Source organism: Acanthisitta chloris, unplaced genomic scaffold (genome assembly GCF_000695815.1).
Source record: "Acanthisitta chloris isolate BGI_N310 unplaced genomic scaffold, ASM69581v1 scaffold3833, whole genome shotgun sequence".
Classification (NCBI taxonomy): Eukaryota; Metazoa; Chordata; class Aves; order Passeriformes; family Acanthisittidae; genus Acanthisitta; species Acanthisitta chloris.
In genome coordinates, this window is record NW_008663075.1 from 1 (window position 1) to 22,192 (window position 22,192).

Genomic DNA, 22,192 nt, shown 5'->3' on the forward strand with positions numbered 1-22,192 from the left:
TATATCTATATCTATCTATATCTATCTCAATCACTTTTGGAACATAAGACCTTTGAGAAAGGTTCTTTAATTTCACCTCTAACGTGGAGTGCCTTGCTTGCCGCTTAAATCTCTCTCACATGCCTCTCCCCCAGACGACCTCACCTATCAGTGTGAAATTGGTGTTGTGCCTGATTGCACAAACCAGCCCAGCCTTTTACCTGGGAGATGTGCCACAAATAACTTTCATTATATATATGGTGTGTTTCTGATGCTGCTATCAGAAAAGAAAAGATATAATGCTTTGACAGTCTTGCTTAGATGCTGAGGAGGCACTTGGCTGTGCAAAACAGCCATTTATATCACAGGACAGCCCAGGTTTGGATTGAAGACAGGTTTGGCAGATGGCCAGGGAGGGTCCCAGCATGGGGACAGCGGGGTCCATCCCCACCAGACCTCTATAACCATTGCTAAAACCTTTTTGTGTCGTTCCGTCTTAACAGTGACATGCAGAGAGGCTGTGATGTGTAACAGGGAGGTGACCAGGGGGATAGCCTTAGGCCAGTTACAATTCCCTACTTTTCTCCCAGGCAAAAGCAATTTAGGTTTAATAGTATATTAAAAAAATATTAAACCCCTTATACAGGTTCTTCTTGCATAGTTGAAGAAAGGAGAAGGACTTTCTGAGCCCATCTGAAGTGCATTAGTAGGAAAGGGATTACATTACCATACTCCCTAAGGTCACAAAAGGGCAGTTTTGATGTCATTTCACTACAGAGTTTACCCATGTGCTACATTTCTTCGTGTTTAGCAAAGACAAGCCCCAGGGTCATTCTGAACTTTAATTACATTAAAATAACACGGTAAGAGGTCCTTTTATTTTCATAATTTACAATACCAGCTACTGAAATGAGCCTTGCAATTAATATGGGAAATACACAAAGAGACACTTCTATCCCAGTCTTCTGTGGACAGAGGACAATTCACTGTCTGTTTAATCGCTGTAATAGCCCAAGAACAGACTTTCCTACAATAATTACACTTTCTCTTGAATTTATTGAGGTTCAAACTTCCAGTTGTCTGCTGGGAACACTTCATTTATGCATGAAGCATCTCAGCCCACTTATGCAGCAGATGAAGTGGGGAGATACAGACCCTTGTTTGAACACACAAGTCTCCATAAATCTCTTACTCTTTTTTTAACTGATACCTAATGAAGTTACAGATTCCTTGTGCATTTTTGTGCCTGCCCAGGGGCCCCTAGGGGAATTTTGGAAGCTATGTGCAGGCTGAAGAAAACAGCTATGGGGCAACTTGGGCTATGGCCAAGTGTCTTTCCAATGGCCATTTTTTCTTTCTTTTAACAGAACTAAATATTCTCATCTTGTGAGTATTTTCTTTAAAAAAACCCCAAACCTGTGGTATTCTTGCTTTCTATGGTATTGTTTCTTACACTTGTGCATATCCACTAAGATTTCACCCAGCTAAAAGCATTGGAATCACCACTAACAGATGGCTTTGCAGAGTGTATAGACACAATTTCAGATGCAGGGGACATCTTCCTCACTGCAAATCACTTTAGAAAACAAAAGAAAGAATTAGATTCTTGTGGTGCAGTGACTGTGTAGGGCCATCCAAAAGCCAGGTGATAACTCACATCAGCTTTGGGGATGGGACACAATTTTCTGGGGATGGCAATGGGAGAAAGCTGAACTGACATTTCCTTAACGTATCTGGAAGGTACATGTTCTTTATAACACAATTTTGTGCTAATCTTCAATTTGCTGTACTGGGAAGCTTTTCCCTGGTCAGCAAACCAGACACACCAAAATTACAGTAAAGTCACTGTGGGAAATAAAATGAGTTTCCTCCTCCTTCAAATTAAAAGGAGGACACAGGCTGGATAAGAAACACACTGCTGCAACAGGACTTGATTGACTTTAATGTGGAAACAGTTGCACAGTTTAATATATTTCCTTGCCAGAAAACTGGGAATTTGTTTCCAAAAGGGCAAAGGCCTCTGGGATATGTCCTGATTCTTTGTGATTCGATCTGTGCTGCTGTCAATGATTTACCACAGTGTTTGGAGGTTGGTGGGCTCCATCCTTCTTCCAGCAGTCCTGAAACTTCAGGCTTTTGTTTGCAGCTAATCTATAGCAAACACATATGGAAAAACAATGTGGTGGAGCCTGTGTCAGCTCTCTCCTTTGATCCTGTCTATATTCTCACTGGCTTTAGCAGCACACCAGACCACAGTGACAGCATGCAGGGAGTTCGAGGCATTGCCTTCCCAGAGGTAAGTCCTTTCTCCTCCCCAGCTTTACTTATAGAAATTACCAGCAAGTCAGTCAGCCCATTAATTTTGCCTCGACTTGAGGCATGTGCACACCGTGCTCTCTGTAAACAGCTACCAGGAAAAAAAATACTGGCAGTTGTCCAAAGCCCAAGCAAGGCATCATAATTCCTTCTTAAAGGAACTGTTTGCACAATGGTTTTCCTTTCACAGATGACTGTTAAGCCTGCTTAAACTTCCTTACCCAGATCACCATACTGGGTTTGGGCACTTGAAATGAATTCTCTATACAGGATGATTTACGAGTTAATATTTCTCATATTCTTTTTCATTATAATTATTTTAAATTTGACAGTGTGAAGTTAACAAGTGCATGTGAATAACCCAATTTTCAATCCAAGCCAGATCCTCATACCTCAATTTTTTACCCCGTGAACAATATTATTAACCTATCCAAGTGTCACTCGGGCTTTGAAAGAAAGAAATAAACAAGTTACTTTTTTTCTAGTGTCATGAAAATGGTTGGATTTTTTTTCTACAGCTATTAATTTCAGCCTTGTTGTAAAGGCAAATATGATTTAGAAGGATCAAAAAAAGGTATCAGTGATAATTGGAACATGGAGACAAGGAGAAGGCGGAAAGGAAAAAAACTGTGGTAGTGATACACTTAATTATGAAGGCTTATTCTGATAATCCCTTTTGAAAATGAACAAAGACGAGATTTTTGATGTTTGATGAACTTATCAAACAAGGCAGAATAATGAAGAGGTAAATGCAAAATCCAATCGAAGGTGAGCCAATTAAGTACTTTGCGAAGTGCTGAAGGATACAGCCCACAAATCCTCCTGTCAGAGCGAAAAGGCATCAATACATGCATGTCCTCCAGCTCCCTGTTTGTCTGCAGGTTCCTGTTGTTTTCCTGGAGACATGGTGGGGTTTTATCTCACACACTGATCTGCATCCACAGGCTCTCTTGCTGAGCTGTTTTGGCTTTCATTTACTAAGTCTCTCTTCTACAGCCTCTGATGAATCCCCAATGTGCTCTGTACCTCTGCTAATTATCAATATTTCTCTTTGGACTGCAGTCATGTAAGTAAAACAGACTGCTCATTAGTTAATCATCAAAATAATAATAATAATAATGATGTTTTGACTCAGAATAAACCCTCAAAATGCTTCGAAGGCAATGCAGAGTTGTATTAGCATACCACAGATTGAATTTCAAGACAAAGAAATTCATGATACAAATAAAAGTTGTAGAATTAGGGACACAAGTAGAGATTGTAATGACTGGGCTGGGAGGAAAGAGAAGTATTCTTTTGCTGTTGTACAGTGAGGTTCAGTGTATATGCAGAGAGTCTGATCCAGGAGCCACTACAATACAATGTCCTTGCCATTTTCTGCTTTTATACTATTCCTTTAGTTATTTTTCTCTTTTCAGAATTGATGTCTTTTGTTTTAGAAATAGTCAACCAACAAATTTTCAGTCAACATCCTTTGTACCTTGTTTTCTCAGCACTGTTGATGCAGCCATTCCCACCACTCCACAAAACCCATGGGAACCAGACCCTGATTTCATACTTGGTGGGAAAAATACTGAACATGAGTTCACAGTGGTGTAAAAAAGTGAAATCAATATATTTCAGAACAGGTCCAAGATGATAAAGATCACTACTCCTGGACATCCTGATGGGCTTCTGAGAAGGCAGCCAAAAAAAGAAGCCTTTCCGTAAAATCTGTCTCTTCTCGACATTCCTCCTGTTTAGTCAGTGTGTTTGGTTTCATATATATGATGTACATATATTTTATTGCAATCAGCCTATGGGAAAGGACTAGGATTTCTTGGGAGAGCAAGAAACCCAAGACAAAACCCTCAGGCACTCCACCTGTGCCCACTGACCAATTCTGATGTTGAATACTTGGACAGGACATCTCTGGCAGTACAGCCACCCTTGCTGAGGGAAGATTCCCATTTCCTACAATATAGGTTCCAGGTAGAAAAAACACACACACAGGTAATGTTCTCTCTTCTAGCCTCCAGTCCTCCTTAAAACACAGCTTCAAAGACCTTACACCACTCTTTCTTCCCTTCCTCAGAAGAAGCAGCAGAGATGTTAAATCTCCGGCTGCTGCCAACTGTCAGCTGAGCCAGTGGTCAGAATGGACTGATTGCTTTCCTTGCCAAGAGAAAAAAGTAAGGATCCACTGTAATGTATTCATTTATCTTCAGATGTGTCTGTGATGAGGATGTACACACATTAATTATATATATTATACATATTCATCATTCTGAAGCATCCAGTAAACTCATCCAAATATGATGGAGATACTCCTCCACTAGAGAGGCTCTTACTTACTCTGGTGTAAACTGGGAAATAAATTCATTTGAGGCAGCAGAACAGCAAAGAGCAAAATCAAGGCAAATGGTGGAAGAATCAGGCCAGAATATTTGCCCATGACTTTCTTCCTTTTCTATCTTAGATTTAATTAAGTATCCCCTGATTCTTAATGCAAATATTCCAATGAAAAGAAATTAGAAGCAGCCTTCATTCATCAGCCCCTATTCTCAATTTTTTTAATCCTTTCACATGTCTTCATAATTTGAGAATTTATTTTCAAATACCTGACATAATTTTCCTTTGTACTGAATTTACATTATCCCTGCATTTTTGTTCATGTGCTTATAATCAGTAAATGGTTTGGCTCTTCTTCCTTTTCCTTTTTTTTTTCCCCTTCCTAGTTTAAAGAGCAGCAATTCTCATTAATAATCCATCAGAAATGTTGCAGGATCCATGTTCTAATTAGTGTCTATGTCCATCTGAGCCTGGTACATTCCAGGACAAAGCATGTGTAACTGGAAAAATGCCACATTATTTCCAAGGTATAAAATAGAGAAGAGATATTTTTCAAAGTCATTCCAGCCCCCTCTAAGTTCACATGTATGAACTTCAGGCAAATCTCCTGAGCTCCCACCTCTCTGCTGACTCTCCTTCTCCATTTATCATGTACAAAGTCTTTGGGCCACACACACAAAAAAAATGGGAATAGAGATAAAAATCATAGTTTTGGTTGCTTTATAGCCTGTGGAAGTGATGTCTCTGGGGGACACAACTAGTTGTCACTCTTTTGCTGTGTAGCACCGCTACCGGAGACTGGCACAGCCTGCAGGGTTCACGGGGCGGCGATGCACGGGGAGCCTCTGGGACGAGCAAGCTTGCCGTGCTGAGACGACATGCACTGGACCCTCCAGCTGTGGGAAGGACTTCCAGTGTGAGGAATCAGGTGAATGAACCAGGCACAAACTCCTGCCGTAGAGGTTTCAGTCATGGGTGAGCAGGCCTGGGGTGATATCAATCCCCTGCCATAGGCAGAGCTTTGCCAGCCAGGCAGCAGGATGGTGAACAAGAGAAAGCAGGAAATTTCCCCTCTTTGTTTTCCCCCCCAATTTTACAGAAATCCATCCATGTTACACTCAGACTTGAAGAGAAAAGAAGGCTGTGTAACATGGAAAAATGTTAATTTTTCAGTGGAACAAAGAAAGTAGAAATATTCTTCTCCAACGGCTGTACTACATGCTCACACTCCCCTCCCTGGGCACAACGCTCCCACAACACACTGCTTTCTCCCCTGCTAAAGACATAGTTCAATCATCAATCCAACTAGCAATCTGTTGGGGTGATTCATTTATTTTTAGCCATCCCCAGCTCTGAGGATTGGGATATAATACGGCTGTTCTCTGAAAGTTTGACTAGCCTTGACAGATTTTTGTCTCCACACAAATGGCTCAAACTTCCATCTTGAGCATTTAATGAAATTTCTATTGAAGTTTAGAACTACACACCAGCTCTGCGATCAGCTCACCAGCTGAAGCAGGTCATCAGTGCTTCATCGGGGCGAGTGTAGCAGTGCCAGATCCTTCCTGCCATGACTGTCATGTCGAGGCTTTCTCCTCACTCCCAGAAGCAAATCCCCTTCCAAGTTGCCTTCCTGGAAACATCCATTCTTGAAATTTTAATTACTGCAATAAACTCTCCAAATACCTCTTGCAGTGGGAAGAGGCAAAATTGCACTTTAATAAGATGAAGTTGACTTCCTTAAGCCAAGTGGAGAAGATATTCCTGCAGTAACTTTTCAAAAGCATGATTTTAGATAATAAAGTCAGGCCAGTGAGGTAACCTTGTCTTGATTTCCATCGCATGGAAGAGGTCAGCTTGGACTCCAAGCTGTGCACACTCTATATTGCAAAGAAAACCTTTCCCCAAGAAGCTTGGAAAAGCAAGTTCCCAATGGAAGGGCGCTGTGTTTGACACCCAGCATGACTTCTTGTGGCCCCGAGATACGGGTGAAAATGAGCCCAACCAGTGCAAGCTGCCAACAGGGATTTCTGAAGGGCCGATAAACCATTGCCTGCATCTGTGCACTTTAGGTCGCTGTATTAAACGGCATCTCGTGTGCAACGGAGAGAATGACTGCAGAAATGGGTCTGATGAGGAAAACTGTGAGGATGAATATATTGAAAGCCCTTGTGAAGATCTATTCCCAATCCCCGGGTCTGAAAAAATAACCCAAGGGTGAGTAATTAATCAGCAGCTGCTACTCTCCCAATCCAAACAGGATTGAGTTTTTCATACTGCTCTTCCTTAGTAATAGGAGTGATCCATGAATGATAGGGTGCTGCACAAAGCCCAAAGGGGAGGTACTGTCCCATGCAACCATGAATAGCAATGAGGGAGGCAGGAGGGTTCATCCCAGCTTTTATTTCAAATCCTGTCTTGGATTTACTATCTGACCTTGGCCTCTCCCAGCACACTGTACTTGTGATACCCTCTTTCTACTGTAAAAATATATCCCAGTTATCTTCACAGCTCTCTCCAGCTGATAAAAGTAATATATTAAAGCAAACAGCAGATTTTGGAGATGGAGCATCCTGGTGGTGTTCATCCTTAAGGAGATTTAACTCCAGGATTTAGGAGTTCAGAGCACAGATTCAAGGCAGAGAGCCTGAGCTCCACATGAACATATGCAGGGTAAATGCTCCTATCTTTGAAAAACTGTTTTCTGTTCATTTTCAAACTTTGATCAGGTAATACATGCAAAAGAGGAATCCAAAATAACTTGAAAGGTGAATTGTGTATGTGACAATCTTGTTTTAAATTTTGTGTTTTAACCAAGACACTTCTCACCTGGAGAACATGTCCCTGCCCATGGCAGGGGGGTTGGAACAAGATGGTCTTTAAGGTTCCCTCCAACACAAACAACTCTGGGATTCTATGAACATTGGCTAGAGCATGAGAATGGAGTCAGCCATTGGAGAACTTTCCCATCAGCTCTCTCCAACACTCTCTAGAGTCCATGAGATAAATGTCTCTCTGGTCCAGGACCTAGGAGAGTTCATCAAAAGTTCTTCATGACATGCATTAATTTTCACTGAGAGCCCCATTTAATTCTGCTTTCTGATCTGTTTCTCCTGTAGAACACACAAAAGTAACAGCATTTACTTTCTTAGTCTTAAAGACGATTCCCTGTTGTGAAGAGCAATGCTGCTGTCTAATTTGAATAATGCTTACATTTTGGGCCATGGAATTACAAGGAATATTAAGTAATAGGAGGGATTTCAGAGGGCAGCAGCTGGAGAACAGGAAGAAGGATGAATAAAGAAATAAGTGAGAGACTTGACAAAGCACAAGCAGACTGCGCATCTAGGGAGGGTGTTAACTGTCCTGAGAAATGGGACCATTATTAAAAGGAAAGAGATGAAACTAAGTTAGAAAATAATAATGGGGAATGCCAGGAAGCACTTTTTTTTGTGACAGTGAGATGCATTAGACTCAAGGTGGACCTGGAGGAATTCCAGGACTTTGGGACTTTCATAACTGTGCTTGCTGGGAGGGGTGTAGAACTGAACTGATTTCTTTCATTTCTAGCATACAAGTCCAAACTAATGTCTTAGAAATAAAATGGCTGTTTGTCAACTGTTAGCATTGGGAAGAAGATCGCAAGGAGATAGCAAACTCAATCCAATTTTAAGTTCTATTAAAATTACTCAGGAGAATACGTGAACTGTAGTGTCAGGAGAACCTGTGACAGACTGTTGGTGGGCTATGGATAACTTTCTGAATGCTACTTCTTTCCAAGATACAATATCCTGACACGGGAAGAGACACGGCAAGTATACGATCGTATGTTTTTAGGAGGCCACTGTGAGTATGTCTACAACGGAGAGTGGCGGGAGCTGAAGTACGATGTTGCCTGCGAGCGCCTCTACTATGGAGAGGATGAGAAGTATTTCCGCAAACCTTACAACTTTCACCTATACCAATTCCTAGTAAGTACTTTGGGTGGTCAAATTTAGCAAAGATTTCCAAGCAAAAAGCCAAAATTCCTACAAAGATATTAGGTATATTTTGTCATTCACCATAGGTTGTCTTCCAAGGTACCTTTCTCCAGCTGTCCCCAAGACAACAGGCAGTTGATGATATAAATGCTGTTTTACGGCACATCAAGGAACTAACGTGCTTTATCATCCAGGCATTGCCACTGCTTACTCTGGCCTAGTCAGAGCCAAGAGAAATGGCTTTTCTCTAAATTCTTCTATTAATGAGCTGCAGAGCTTGCACAAGCCACTTGCCTCTCTAGGGATGAAGTTGGCCATGTGTAAAACAGTAATAATGCTACTGGTTCAATCTTTCAAAGCATTTTAAGTCCATGGCATGGGTACAAGCAACATAAATCCAAATTCTGAGTAAGACCGGGATCCTGAGAGCTATCACCATGTATCACAATACCTATAATCCATAAGGTCACAACTGATGTTGGAGATTGATAAAAGCAGAACAAGGATTCTACCTGGCTCTCCCACATTCTAAGTGGGTGCCTTGGCCACCCTGTTAAACACTCATCATGTTTTGTGACATGAACAAATGAAAACATATTATTGCTGGGAAATAGTACAGCCACATGCTGAACGCAAGTAGCTTTCATGTCCTCCCAGCAGACAGAGTCCCCTGAGCCACTTAGTCCCCAGTTTGAACACTGGGCCTGGCTTTTTACAGAGCTAGCAAATGGCACAACCCAGATGGAGCAAGGCTGCTCAATTCCACATGCCAGCAAAGTAGAGCTGTCAATGAAAAGGTCACTTCTCTAAAACACAGGTAAAACAATACTTGTTTTCTAGACTTGCCATCGTAAATGGCTGTGGATTTTTTTTCTAAATGAATTCATCCAGAAGCAGACTGAAGAGAAAATATTCAGTCCAAATTGTTAGGATTTGGCAGAGCTGTAAGGAACTCAAAGGAGGGTTTTATAATGGAAAGTGTCAAGCTATCTTAATAGGTACCATTACCAGCTCTGGCTTTGAGTGGCTAAACACAAACCTCTCGCCTGCTTGGAGATGGATGAAGCAAATGCTTGTCTTTATCCACGTTTCTCACATATTTCCAAATGAAATGGCATGTGATTTAATTCCTTATTTCACATTCACTGAAGTCAATGCCAGTGCTGTCAAGAGCATCACAGGCTTCAACAGAGGCACTATCAGCTCCTTAAAGAAATAAAGGTTAAAAAGGAAGGGAGCTACCTGAAAAATTACCATCTGCTCTATTCATTTTAGGCTCGTGCTGATTCTGGATTTGCTTTTGAGTTTTATGATGATTCAAAGGATCTGCTTCGTGCCCTTAAAACTGAAACATCTGACTCATTTGGCTTTACCTTTGGAATTGGGCCTGCGCGTGCAGGCGTACAGGTCAACCTGGGCTTGACTTTATCACATGGCAAAGAAACCGTGAAGAATTTCACAGACTATACTGCAAAGGTAAAAAACCCCCAACCAAATCAGTGATGCATATGCTCCAGTTGTATCATCTGTGCATGGCATAGTCTGACTGTAACTTATGTCAGTTTATTCTCTCAATTGCATTTTTTAACACAGAGTAATTGTACCTTAATTTGTTCATGTAATTGCAAATGTATGATCGTTAGTAATCCTGTTTGTTGTTCTTCATATGTTTTCGCAAACAGGGAATGGGGAATAAAATTGAATTATGAAGTGCCACAACACATGTCATCTCACCCTATCCTGTTCCATGACTACATGAACCACAAAAATAGAGAAAATGCTTAAAAGTGACGATGAGGGAGGAGGAAATACCAAGATGCTCATTGAAACAATAGTCCTCAGGGAATGATCTCTGGTAGCAAATACGTCTTGTTCAAATTAATACAAGCTGCCTTATGGTGGGGAAATATGCTACTTTTTATGGGAGGTTAAAATACCACGCTGAAAAAATAGTACCTGGTAATAGGGTGTACTTCTCACAGCAGGTTCACATCATGGACTAGCTGTGATGAGCTCTTTCCAATCTAATAACATGAGTGCTGGTATTTCCCACATTTACTGTGCCCCATCTCCAATTCTCTCATGGCTGCTGACAGAAAACAATAAAGAAGAATTACTTTGATGGCGTTCTGAGTTAAAATGCCCTTAAAAGCTGTTTGAAATGGGCACTATTATAGTATTTACTGTGCCCTTGTCCAGACTCACATGATGTTTGCAGCTAAATGATGATCGGTTATTGGAGGAATCATTTAAAGGGCTGTTCTGGTTACAATGGAGACTTATTCAAGGCAGTGGTTAATATAGAGGCAGAGTCATGGATCTGGTGGTATATCCACGAAATTCTTCTCCCATCACCATCTTTCTGGCAGGTTATTGTCTCACTGCCAGGCTGGGCTGGGCTTGCCTTGAGCCCTTGCCCTGCATCAGTGGTTGAGGCTGTGAAAAAGGTAAAAGGGACTAAAAAGCGCACGGAAAGGAAACCAGAAAAAAAAAAAAGCAGAAACAGAGAATGGAGAAGAATCATGTGAAGTCTGACTGATCGTATTCACACATCAATAAAAAACCCCCATATCATCCAACCCCAGAGCTTTGCCTTCCACCTCCACAGCACACAAAAAAAGAGACTCTAAAACAAGAACTACCGCTTATTTCACTTAACCTTGGGCTTATTTTCATGCCTTCAACATATACTGACATTCAGGCTTTCCTCTGCAAACCTAAAGGCTAGAAATTATGTTTTAAAATAAATGTTGACTGCAGCTCCTCTTTTCTTTACCTGCAGAATCTTGGCTTTATTAGAGCTGTGACAAAGGTGCAGACAGCCCGTTTCAAGATGAGAAAGGACAACATTGTTTTGGATGAAGATATGTTGCTCTCCCTGCAGGACCTTCCAGACACCTACAACTATGGCATGTATTCCAAATTCATCGACGACTATGGCACCCATTTCATGACATCTGGCACTATGGGAGGCATCTTTGAGTTCATCCTTGTCATCAATAAGGATGAAATGCGAAGAAAAGGTTAGAAAACAAGAAGATATTCTCTGTTCACAGCTTTTTGCTCTAAACCAGGCATTTCCACCTGGTGACCATGGGGTGGGGCTCCACAGCTGTCTTCTCCCTGGGCTCTGGAAGGGTAGATGCTCATCAGCACCTCTTTGCTGAGTATGTCCCAGCACATGATAGTCATATACTCACCACAAGCCTAAAAAATGCATGGGGCAAGTGACGTAGGGGTATCCACATGTTGTTCACAAGATGGATGCACTACTGGCAACATAGCAGGAGTTTAGCTTGAGTGTCACAAAACGTGTTCAGAAATATCTAAGTAAGGTTTTAGTAGTTTAGGAAGGAACCTGAGAATCTCCATTTTTTCAGTGTCACTTGGTAATTTCCTATTTCTAATAGTCTTTGTTCTGGCCATTCTCATGAATGCTCAAGGCTTGCAAACTCATCTAGAGTAAAGCAAGCCAACCCACTAATCTTTTAGCCTATTAATGGTGAGGGCTGCAATTTTCTGTAAATGGAACTGCACTTGGCCTCTGACACTTTACTCTGGTTAGTGTCACATCTGAAGACTAACAGACCTCTGTTAGCTCCAGTTCTCAGCAAATTAGAGTGTATGAGGCAGGAGAACCATACCTCTAAATCTCTGTTAGATAAAACACCCACTGCAGGTATCTAGAGTGCAAGAATAGCCATTACTAGTAAGCCAAAGCATAATATTTATCCTAATCAAAAACTGACACTTTACTCTGGTTAGTGTCACATCTGAAGACTAACAGACCTCTGTTAGCTCCAGTTCTCAGCAAATTAGAGTGTATGAGGCAGGAGAACCATACCTCTAAATCTCTGTTAGATAAAACACCCACTGCAGGTATCTAGAGTGCAAGAATAGCCATTACTAGTAAGCCAAAGCATAATATTTATCCTAATCAAAAATGTAAGATACAGAACAATAATATGGTACTTTAGTACACCCACTGGATTGTCAACTTTTGCAAAGGTGGCAACAATGCAATAGATCCCACTTGCCCTAAGGACCATTGATCCACTCTGCTGAGGGCACCACTGCCTTAGTAACTCCAGGCTGGACATTCATGCAGAAGTAAATTGCAATCTTGGATGATAGGTGCAAATTGCAGCAGTAGGTGCAAATTGCTGTAATTCCAATAAGTTCCAGGGTTCTGCCACAAATTCTGCCTCTGGTCTGAAATGGTTTGGTACCATCAGCACTAGGATAACTATGCACTCCATACTGAGTGCTAACCATGCCAATTTTTTCTCAAGAAATTACCAAGTGAGAGAATTTTCATCAAGTTCCTGAACCTCTAATGCTTGGAAACATGATGCCTCTTCAAATCACTTATTCACTTTGAAGAGTGAGTGATATAGAAGTGAACAAGGTCTTGGCAAGCAAGTCTTCACAAAGCAGACTGCCAATTTCAGAGGAAGAATGAATCAAGAGCATGTGGAGGGAGGCTATTATTTTGCTTTATCTTGTTCTTGCTGTGTATATAAGGAGGAGATTTACTGCTGTGAGATGCCTTATCTCAGGCAAGAAGGATGTTGGAGTTCAGCAAAAGACAAAAATGTGCCCCAGTAGAGATGTAATTTTCATTCTAATGCAGCATGCTTCTGTAATTTTCATCTAATCCAGGCTCTGCTAGAAAGCCCACATTTACCAAGTCAGCAGTGCTCTATGTCACATGATGCTGACCCAGAAGGACCCACCTGCAAGTGTCTGATATGCCACTGTCTAAAAGCATTTAGTAAAAAACCCCATGATTTTTCTCATGTTGATCACAGCCATGCTTGAAGGCTGTGTTTGCAAGAGGATTATCCTCCTTCCCCGAGGAATGGTCAGGATCAGGATGTAAGTGCTCAAGTCTTAAAATTAGAGCTTCATAAGACAAGTCTGAAGCTCTGAAGATGCTTGGAGATGTATCACTGAGTCCCCACAGGGCTGAGCAACATGGTACCTGGTTTAGATCAACCACTGTATCCTGAGAGCCCACCTAGCCCATGAGGCTACATGTTAAATGCTCTCGAAGAGAGAATACTCAATTTTTTTACAGACCAGTGACTAAAGATCCTTTGGCTGAGTCCTCCCTAAATGAGAGATAGCTTAGGTCATCACTGAGTTTGGCATAGGCATGAGCTGGACTTTAAGCATTTAGGACCTGACTTTTGAAAATGAAATCACCGTCTCAGTTTAGATAACCAGGAATAGGCCACAACTTGCTGAAGAGCTTAGGACTGCAGTTTTGCTGCCAGACTCATTTCTAGCTTTCAGGCTGCAAGGGCTTGTATGGATGTGGTCATGAGTGAAATAAATACATATGTCAGAATGAGGTCCCTTGTTGCTCTGCCATCAATATTTTTCATTACTTGTTTTTAAAATAGATGGTTATGGTTCTATTATTTAGCAGAAAATAGTATAATGTGTTCACACATTACAGGAACATTTATGGGAGAAACATTATGCACAGAGTAAATTAGAAAGAGTCTTCATATATTCTGATTAATTGAAAATGCAGCAGTAAATCTTATCACTTGAGAACATTTAACTATCACAAATTATATCATATGAGGAAAAAAAACCCCTATCAGAGCTCCCCCCTCAAGTGCCAATATTTACTATGACCACCCTTTTGCAATGATAACCACTTTTCATTTATCAAGACTTGATCTTGCTGCAACCAATAGCAAATTGTATTGACAGACCCTCGCTGAACATAATTACTCAACAGGAACCATAGCAAATCAATTAATCAGGGTGTTCCTCAAGTTTAATTTTATGGCACTCCAACACCAAGATAAGCAATCACTCATGTTGCTTTGGGTGAATGAACTTTACCCACTGTGTTTACAACTGTTGAACAGTTTAGTACAAGTAATCAAGAGCTACACATTTTATCTTTCCCAAGAGCCTAGTTTTGCAATGGGATGCAATTCCCACTGGAGTCTTGAGCATGCTTCAGCTCTCACCAGTTTGAACCCAGGACTTGTAGCCCCTCTCTCAGGATGCTGAGCATCTCTGCTGGCTGGGACTCACCAAGCCAAGGAGCAGACCAGTGCCCCATGTGGCTCCAGTGAGTCTCTCCTGTAGTGTATGCGGAAAGGTGCAAGTTTCCAAGTGACACCAACCTCAGTGGTATGGTTGACACACCTGAAGGAGGGGATGCCATCAAGAGAGATCTTGACAAGCTCAGGAAGTGGACCCATGAGAACATCATGAGGTTCAACAAGGCCAAGTGCAGGATCCTGCACCTGGCTCAGGAAAACTCCCTGGTATCATTATGGGATGGGGATGAAGGAATTGAGAGCAGCCCTGTCAAAGATGACTTGGGAGTGGATGAGAGGCTGGACATGAGGCAGCATTGCACACTTGCAGCCCAGAAAGCCAGCTGTGTCCTGGGCTTATCCCCAGCAGCGTGGCCAGTGGGTCAAGGGAAGTGATTCTGCCTCTCCGCTCTGGTGAGACCCCATCTGGAGTGCTGCATCCAGATCTCGGGTCCCCAGCAGAGGAAAGACATGGACCTGTTGAGGTGAGTCCAGAGGAGGCCACAAAGATGATTAGAGGGATGGAACACCTCTCCTATGAGGAAATGCTGAGGGAGTTGGGGTCATTCAGACTGGAGAAGAGAAGGCTCTACGGAGACTTTATTGCAGCCTTACAATATTTAAAGGGGGTTTATAAGAAAGATGGGACAAACTTTTTAACAGGGCATCTTGTGAGAGGACAAGGGGTGATGGTTTTAAACTAAAAGAGGGACAATTTATATTAAAGAAGTAAGTTTTTATAGTGAGGATGGTAAGGCACAGGCACAGGTTGCCCAAAGAGGTGGTGGCTGCCCCATCCCTGGAAACATACAAGGTCAGGTTGGATGGGGCTCTGAGCAGCCTGGGCTAGTTGAAGATGTCCCTGACTATGGCAGAAGGGTTGGAGTAAATAGCCTTCAAAGGTCCCTTCCAACCCCAATTATGTGATGATTCTATGAAGCCAGAGCTATGGGCGTTTAACCAGTATTTTAAACAGGAGCAAGAGAAGATACTGCTCTCCAGCGCTGGGGTGAGGCAGTTCAGCGGAAAACATTCCAGGTTGGGACCCAGACAGAGGTTCAGTCTTCAGATCATGAAGCTACAATGCACAAACCCCACTGACCTCTGTGCCTCCCTTTCAATACCATGCTATTGATCACTGAGCTCCTTTGTAAAACACTTTAAGGTCCTCTGACAAAACAAGCAATATAAAAGTTACCTAGTACTTACAATGCCCATTTTTATTGAAATCAATGGATTTTTAACTACTAAAGAAGACGCCTTATATTTGCAGTACACTGAAGCATGTACATAAACCCAGGCTGTATGAAATATGTGCATTGCTTACCTTGGTGAAACCACCTCATTAGTTCCCTTCTCCCCTCTGCAGTTGCTTCATGGGTCTCCAGTTACATATTTTCATGATGTATGTGGCGGTGCTGGCAGCAGCAGCCCAACAGCAGGCAGGAAGGCTCTGGCAGCTCTCAGCAGACAAGACCTTTTGCAAGTTACTACTTAAGATGACACTTAAGTCACTAATATGTGGGTCAGATCCTGAATTGAGGAAAATTAGCAAGGATCTATTGATTTCAGCTCTTGTTCCCAGTTTTACCCCAGTTAAGAGTTAGTCTGTAAAAGATAAATTGTTTAAAATATATAGAACAAAAAAGGAAATACATCCGAAGCCTTCTGTTAAGGTTTTTACTTCCTTTTTATACATTTCCTTATTCACCTATATAAGATAGGCTCAGTATATCCCAATAAAATATTGACCTTTCCACTGTCCTCTGCCCAGAATAGCACTTGATTTTGAAATACAGACCATGCAAATAACTGAGTATTTTCTTCAATGACAGAAAAAATAAAACAAGTAGGAAAATTAACATACTTCCACTCAGTATGAATCACTGAATTTACCAGTTTTCTGTTTGTTTTGCAGACGTAACAAAAGAGGACGTCTCTAGCTGTATTGGTGGGTCACTTGGTCTTTCAATCAGCAAGGGGTTACTGAATGTGGAACCATCTGTGCAATTTTCTCGCTGCAGACCGGAAGGATTTATGAGAACTGGTATGATACCAGGGCAGATGTCTGTTAAGGCATCTTGCATCACTTCTTTTCATCACTTGGGCATGGAGATTCATGTAGGGTCACACAAGGTATGAAGAAGGGAGCTCTGGTGCCACCCCCCAGACATAGTGGGACCAAAGTTAATTTGGGTCCAAGTCTTCAGGAGTACTGATTGCCCTTGAAAGCCAAAATTAAGGTAGCAATACCTGGGTTAGAGAGGCATGTGAATAGAGACAGTGAGGTATCTGAAAGGTTGCAATCCCTATAGCAATGACAGACTGGGCATGGATGGCAAAGGCAACATGGCAACTAGTAAAAAAAGTCAACGTTGACTACAAAAATTACTCAAAGAGAGTAGGAAACCCCAGATTTGTACATCACTTAACAACCCATAGACAGTATGACCTACTGCCCATGTCCTAACTAGAAACAAAGGCTGGAGGCATGCAAGGTCTTTAGGTTTTATCAGCTTAGAGGATTTGGGATGCTCAATTTGTCAGTGACCACCTTGTGATAAGGTTGCAGGGCTCACCCCACAAGCAGGGAACACTTAGCTTCCAACTATTCCAGAATTCAGCTCACTGATAGCTCCCTACACAGCTGATCTCACCTCCATTAAGCAGTTTTGTGTGTGTGTGTGTGTGTGTGTGTGTAAACAATAAGTAAATAATATGTAATTCAACTTTTCAGATTCTAAGAGCAACAGTGCAGTTGTGGAAGATATTATTCCCCGGATTAGAGGTGGAGATACCAGTTACAGCGGAGGGCTCTTAAACAGTTGGGATGGTACTATGTATCGTCGCTGGGGAAGGTCATTAAAATATAATCCTTCTGTTATTGATTTTGAGGTAAGGCTTTTCTGCAGTTGAAGAAATTCTGCCACTATAAGGAATGAAAGTGTAGTCGAGCAGATCATTTCGTATTTTTATTGTGATCCCATCACAGAACAAGATTAAATGTAATGGGCCACTGATCTGGTAACCTCTTCTTCATTTCACAATGGGGAGTACATCTCCCACCGACTGCATCCGCAGGGAGACGGACAAGGAGCTTAATGCTGGATTAGTGCCGAGTTAAGTTTTTGATGTGTTCCCAAACAGCTTCACAATGAATTGTGGTTGCATTCATCCCTATTTTTCTCCCCAGTGCTGTCCGCCCTCCTGTTTAAGCACTGGACTGGCAGGGAGCTGGGGAAGGAGTCTTGCCCCTCCAGCAAAGGCTCTGAATAAACAGGTCCTCACGAGCTTTTCCCCTGCCTCAGAGTTGCAGTGGCTATGCCTAACCTCTGCAGACCATGGTGGGTACAGTTCTGAGCACTTCTAGGAGTTCTCAGAGCAGGGGACTCCTGGCTGCTTTGTCAGGTGGGTCCTGTCTTTCTCCATGCCCCAAAAAGAGGGTCCATAGCCATAATAATCAGCTAAGCTTTACTCTCTCTTTTGTTTTACTGGATGCCCCATAAAATGGAAAGATCACTGAAGCATCCTACAGGGTTTCTGAGATGGGAAGTATATGGGTGCAAGCAGAGGGAAGGGAAAGGGAGAGACAACAGCAACCCTACAAGCAAATAATCCAGGGAGAGACTTGGCAGAGGCATGAGGGGCTGGGCACAACTCCTTGGCCCATGTACCCTGCGCGACCACAAGATGCTATCACTGGTCTGCTCTGGGAGTGCAGGTGTGGAGTGTGGGGGAAGGACCTCAGCCATGGCAGGCACACACTGCCACTTCTATCCCTATTGTCTTTATTTGAGAGCATATTTGAAAAGTCTGACAGCGAGTGGGAGAGAGGAAAATGGATTTGGAAGTTATCTGTGTTATTGACAGGGCAAGAAGGACTGTGCAAATCTTCCTGGGCAGCACCCTGGTGGCAGAAAGCTCTGATAATGTATAAGCTCTTTCAGTTCCAGCTGCAGGTTATTCACCTTTCTGCACAAGTTCCCGTCAATTCTGGGCAAAATTTATTGCAATTTTCCAGTAAACCATGCACTGACCTCTCTGTTGGCTGTTCCAGAGCTGAGCAGTCACTCTGCAACCGGAGTGGCGATAAGCACTCATGTCCACTCCAGCAGGTCTTATCTGCAGCTCCCTCAGTTTGTTAAACATGCTTGTGCAAATTTGCCCAAGAGCTCTTCCCAAAGCTCAGCTGATGCTGATCCTCCCCACGAATCGCTCTCACTGTGCCTTGTGCAATAAGATGATGTCCAGCTCTTCTCCAGGAATGGTTTCCACCAATTCCCAGCATAGACATGCAGCATTTGCACAGAAGCATGGATGGACAAATGCAAGCTTGTGTTCTCAGATAGCCCTGAGCTTTAATATTCAGTAGAATATTGGTATTCAGTTGGGTAAGTTAAAATTACAGTTGCCCAAACTGGGTTGTTTTTGCTGACTGGTATATAGGAACTGGATTTTACTACTGGAAATATGATAAGCATGTTATATTCTTAAAGCTGTAGATGACAGTATTATTTCACTACATCAAAGGGCAAAAAATAAGTAGGCAAAATTCTTCATTCTCAGAATTTACTGGATATTTCACAATCTAGCCACTGCAAGTGGTAGGTTGGCAATAAATTTTGATGATACCCTCTGTCCAAAGCTCTTACCAAAACATTTTCTTCAGAAAGGCAGAAAGCATACAAGAATCTCTGAGACTGTGACAGCACTAAGAAATCAGTCAAAAAATGGGCTTACTGGTGTGTTTTAATTTATCATTTGAATCCATACTAAAACTCCAAAGCATGTCCAGAAAAGCCAATCCCGCACAAACCTCTAAGATGAGGAAGGTTTTGGAACGGTGGTTTCTCACTGGGGCCCATCAGTCGCAGCAACACATTTGCATGATGTACATGCAACTGTCGTGGAAGACAAATGAGTTTTTCCTGAGTCCTGAGTTTATCCAGCAATGTCACAGCATCTCAGTTGATGCCCAGCTGAAATTGTTTCCATGCCATCCATCTTCATCCTATGCAGCTGCAGCCCATCCACGAAATTCTCCGCAGAACCAACCATGGTGACATGGAAAACAAACGGCAAAACCTGAAACGGGCTCTGGACGAATACTTGTTGGAGTTCAACCCCTGTCGCTGCGGATCCTGCCACAACAATGGTGAACCCGTTTTGGTGGGAGACACATGTCAGTGCCAGTGTCGCCCAGGTTACCAAGGTCCTTCCTGCAATCAGAGTTCGCGCCAAGGTAAGACCCCAGTGTGCATGCACAGCAGGGAGAGGGGAAGGCAGCAAAGGGACTGGGCTTTCTCCTCCATGTGGTTAAGCAACAGCTGTTTGCATCCATGCATCAATCCAGCCTTTGTTTCTGCATTGCTTTTGTTGCTCTGCTATCCTAAGCAGTCCTGCAAGAGACTAGAATTAGCAGGAACAAGGGGGAATGGCTGAAAACAGACAGAGGGCAGGTTTAAATTAGATATAAGGAAGAAATTCTTGACTCTGAGGGTGCTGAGGCACTGGTACAGGTTGCCCAGAGAAGCTGTGGCTGTTCCATCCCTGGAAGTGTTCAAGGACAGGTTGGAAAGGGCTTGGAGTGGCCTTGTCTAGTTGAAGGTGTCCCTGTCCATGGCAGGGGGGTGGAACAAGATGAGCTTTAAAGTCCCTTCCAATCCAAGACTTTATGATTCCATGATTATTATAAATAAATAGTGGAAATGTGAGTGAGTTTAATACCTGTAGATTTACTGAGTTATTGCAAACGGCTGAGCTGGGGTGTGAAGGCATCACCCTGGCAAAGCCCAGCTGCACCTATTGCCCACCAAGCAGTGGGCTCTGCCTGCAATGCTCTACAGACACAGCTTTTACTTTAAACAAGACCATCACCTGGTCCTGACTGACTGCCATGTCACATTGTTGGGCTGGTGATCCTCCAAAGCACTTGCAGCACCCAGCTAAGGATGCCAGCTACAAGGGTGAGAGCACAAAGCTTGACAGGCAGGGAGGGAAGGCATGTGGATAGGGTCAGGCAAAGCAACTGGGAAGTGGTGCTCAGTGTGCCACCAAAAACGCAGTTTTGCTAAAAAATTGCCACACTGCCCACCCTCTCCCTGGGAAGCATTTTAGTGAGAGAGAAGTATCTGTTTTGGGAAAAAAAAAAAGAAAAAGAAGTGGTTTGCCAAAGTGACAGGCTTTTATTTGTTTTCTTTATCACTTTATATACTATCCTAAAAAAATTAAACAGGTGGCAAAAAAAGCCAAGCTTGGGACATGCAGTTCTTTCTGGGTATTTTTGTCCTGATTCATGATGATAAAAAAATCTAAATCTCAGCACATGAAGCTGGCAGAAAAATCCATCTTCAGAGCAGTTCCACCAGGCAGAGCTCCAGGCCTTCAACCATGTGCTCATCACTGTGGTCTTACCACTGGAAAATCAAGTCTGTGATAAGGAGTTTGGTAGATGGTTTATGAAGCTGAATTCAAAAGCTTTGCTTCCTTGGCTGTAAAATGGGTTTCTTTATAAAGCTCAGGTTCTTTGAGTTGCCTCCAAATCTCAGGACCCTCCACCAAAGCAGTGCCCTGAACTGGTCAGCCCTGTGCTCCCTGATTTTAGCAATAGTGGGGATAGACACACTTCTAATTCATGGGCAATTTTTAGTTTCAAATTTTTAGTTCTAAAACTCATTTAAGACCAAACTCAGTCTTTTTAAAGCACAATGTTTCAGCAGATGGAAAGCCCAGCTTTCCACTCAGCACTAAGTAAGAGCACACACATCCATTTGTGCTGTCTGGATTAATAAAGTGCCCAAGCCAGGCATGAAGGCCAGATGAGTAAATAAAGAACGACAGTAAATGACAGCCATCAAGCATTCCCATCATTCAGGAGTGCCGCCATAATCCATAGTATCGACCGCTCCTGACAACTCAGTCTGTACTGTAATGAAAAAGCCTTGAAATGACCCAACTCCAAAAGGATGGGCAGACTTTTACACCACCTTCACAATGTTAGGAGACTTTTGTCCCTCTGCTTTGGACAAAGGTGAGAAAGTTAGTGCAGAGAGAGCTATCAGCTGCCCTTTGGGAAAGGAAAACCAAGGCACAGGTTTTCAAAGGAGCAGAGAAGAAACAAAAACAGCTATTGGTGTCTAAAGGTGATGCTGATTCATCTCTTCTGGCTTCAAAGTGCCCTGATCTCAACAGCCACCTGTGTGCTGGGCATGGTTGGGATGAAGCAGTGAGTCTCAGAGAGTCCATAACCAGAAAGGTTACAGCCAGAGCTGAAATCCCAAACAGCTGGTGGCATTCTGCTCCATCTTCTTCCCCTGCTCTCACCTAAGATGTGCCGCTGTAGGTAGCACTTCATTTTATTTTAATGTGTTTACAGGTGATAAAATAGACGGGCACTGGAGCTGCTGGTCAAGCTGGTCTCCCTGCCAGGCAGGCACGTCGCAGCGCAGCCGGCAGTGCACCAACCCGGCCCCGCAGCACGGAGGGCAGCCCTGTACTGGGAGGAACCAGCAGAGCAGA

At 42.7% G+C, this 22,192-nt stretch overlaps 1 protein-coding gene across 1 annotated transcript in view; it reads left to right on the forward strand.

The window, feature by feature from the left end:
• Positions 1–2,156: 2,156 nt before the first annotated feature.
• C8A (complement component 8, alpha polypeptide) overlaps positions 2,157–22,192 on the forward strand; it is a 21,644-nt gene continuing 1,608 nt past the window's right edge. The window contains exons 1-11 of the mRNA XM_009070837.1: positions 2,157–2,275; positions 4,370–4,466; positions 5,410–5,554; positions 6,699–6,843; positions 8,408–8,597; positions 9,882–10,082; positions 11,389–11,629; positions 16,593–16,721; positions 17,412–17,569; positions 19,694–19,916; positions 22,050–22,187. Of these exons, the coding sequence (XP_009069085.1) occupies positions 2,157–2,275; positions 4,370–4,466; positions 5,410–5,554; positions 6,699–6,843; positions 8,408–8,597; positions 9,882–10,082; positions 11,389–11,629; positions 16,593–16,721; positions 17,412–17,569; positions 19,694–19,916; positions 22,050–22,187 (1,786 nt within the window). The remainder of the gene's footprint in view (positions 2,276–4,369; positions 4,467–5,409; positions 5,555–6,698; positions 6,844–8,407; positions 8,598–9,881; positions 10,083–11,388; positions 11,630–16,592; positions 16,722–17,411; positions 17,570–19,693; positions 19,917–22,049; positions 22,188–22,192) is intronic.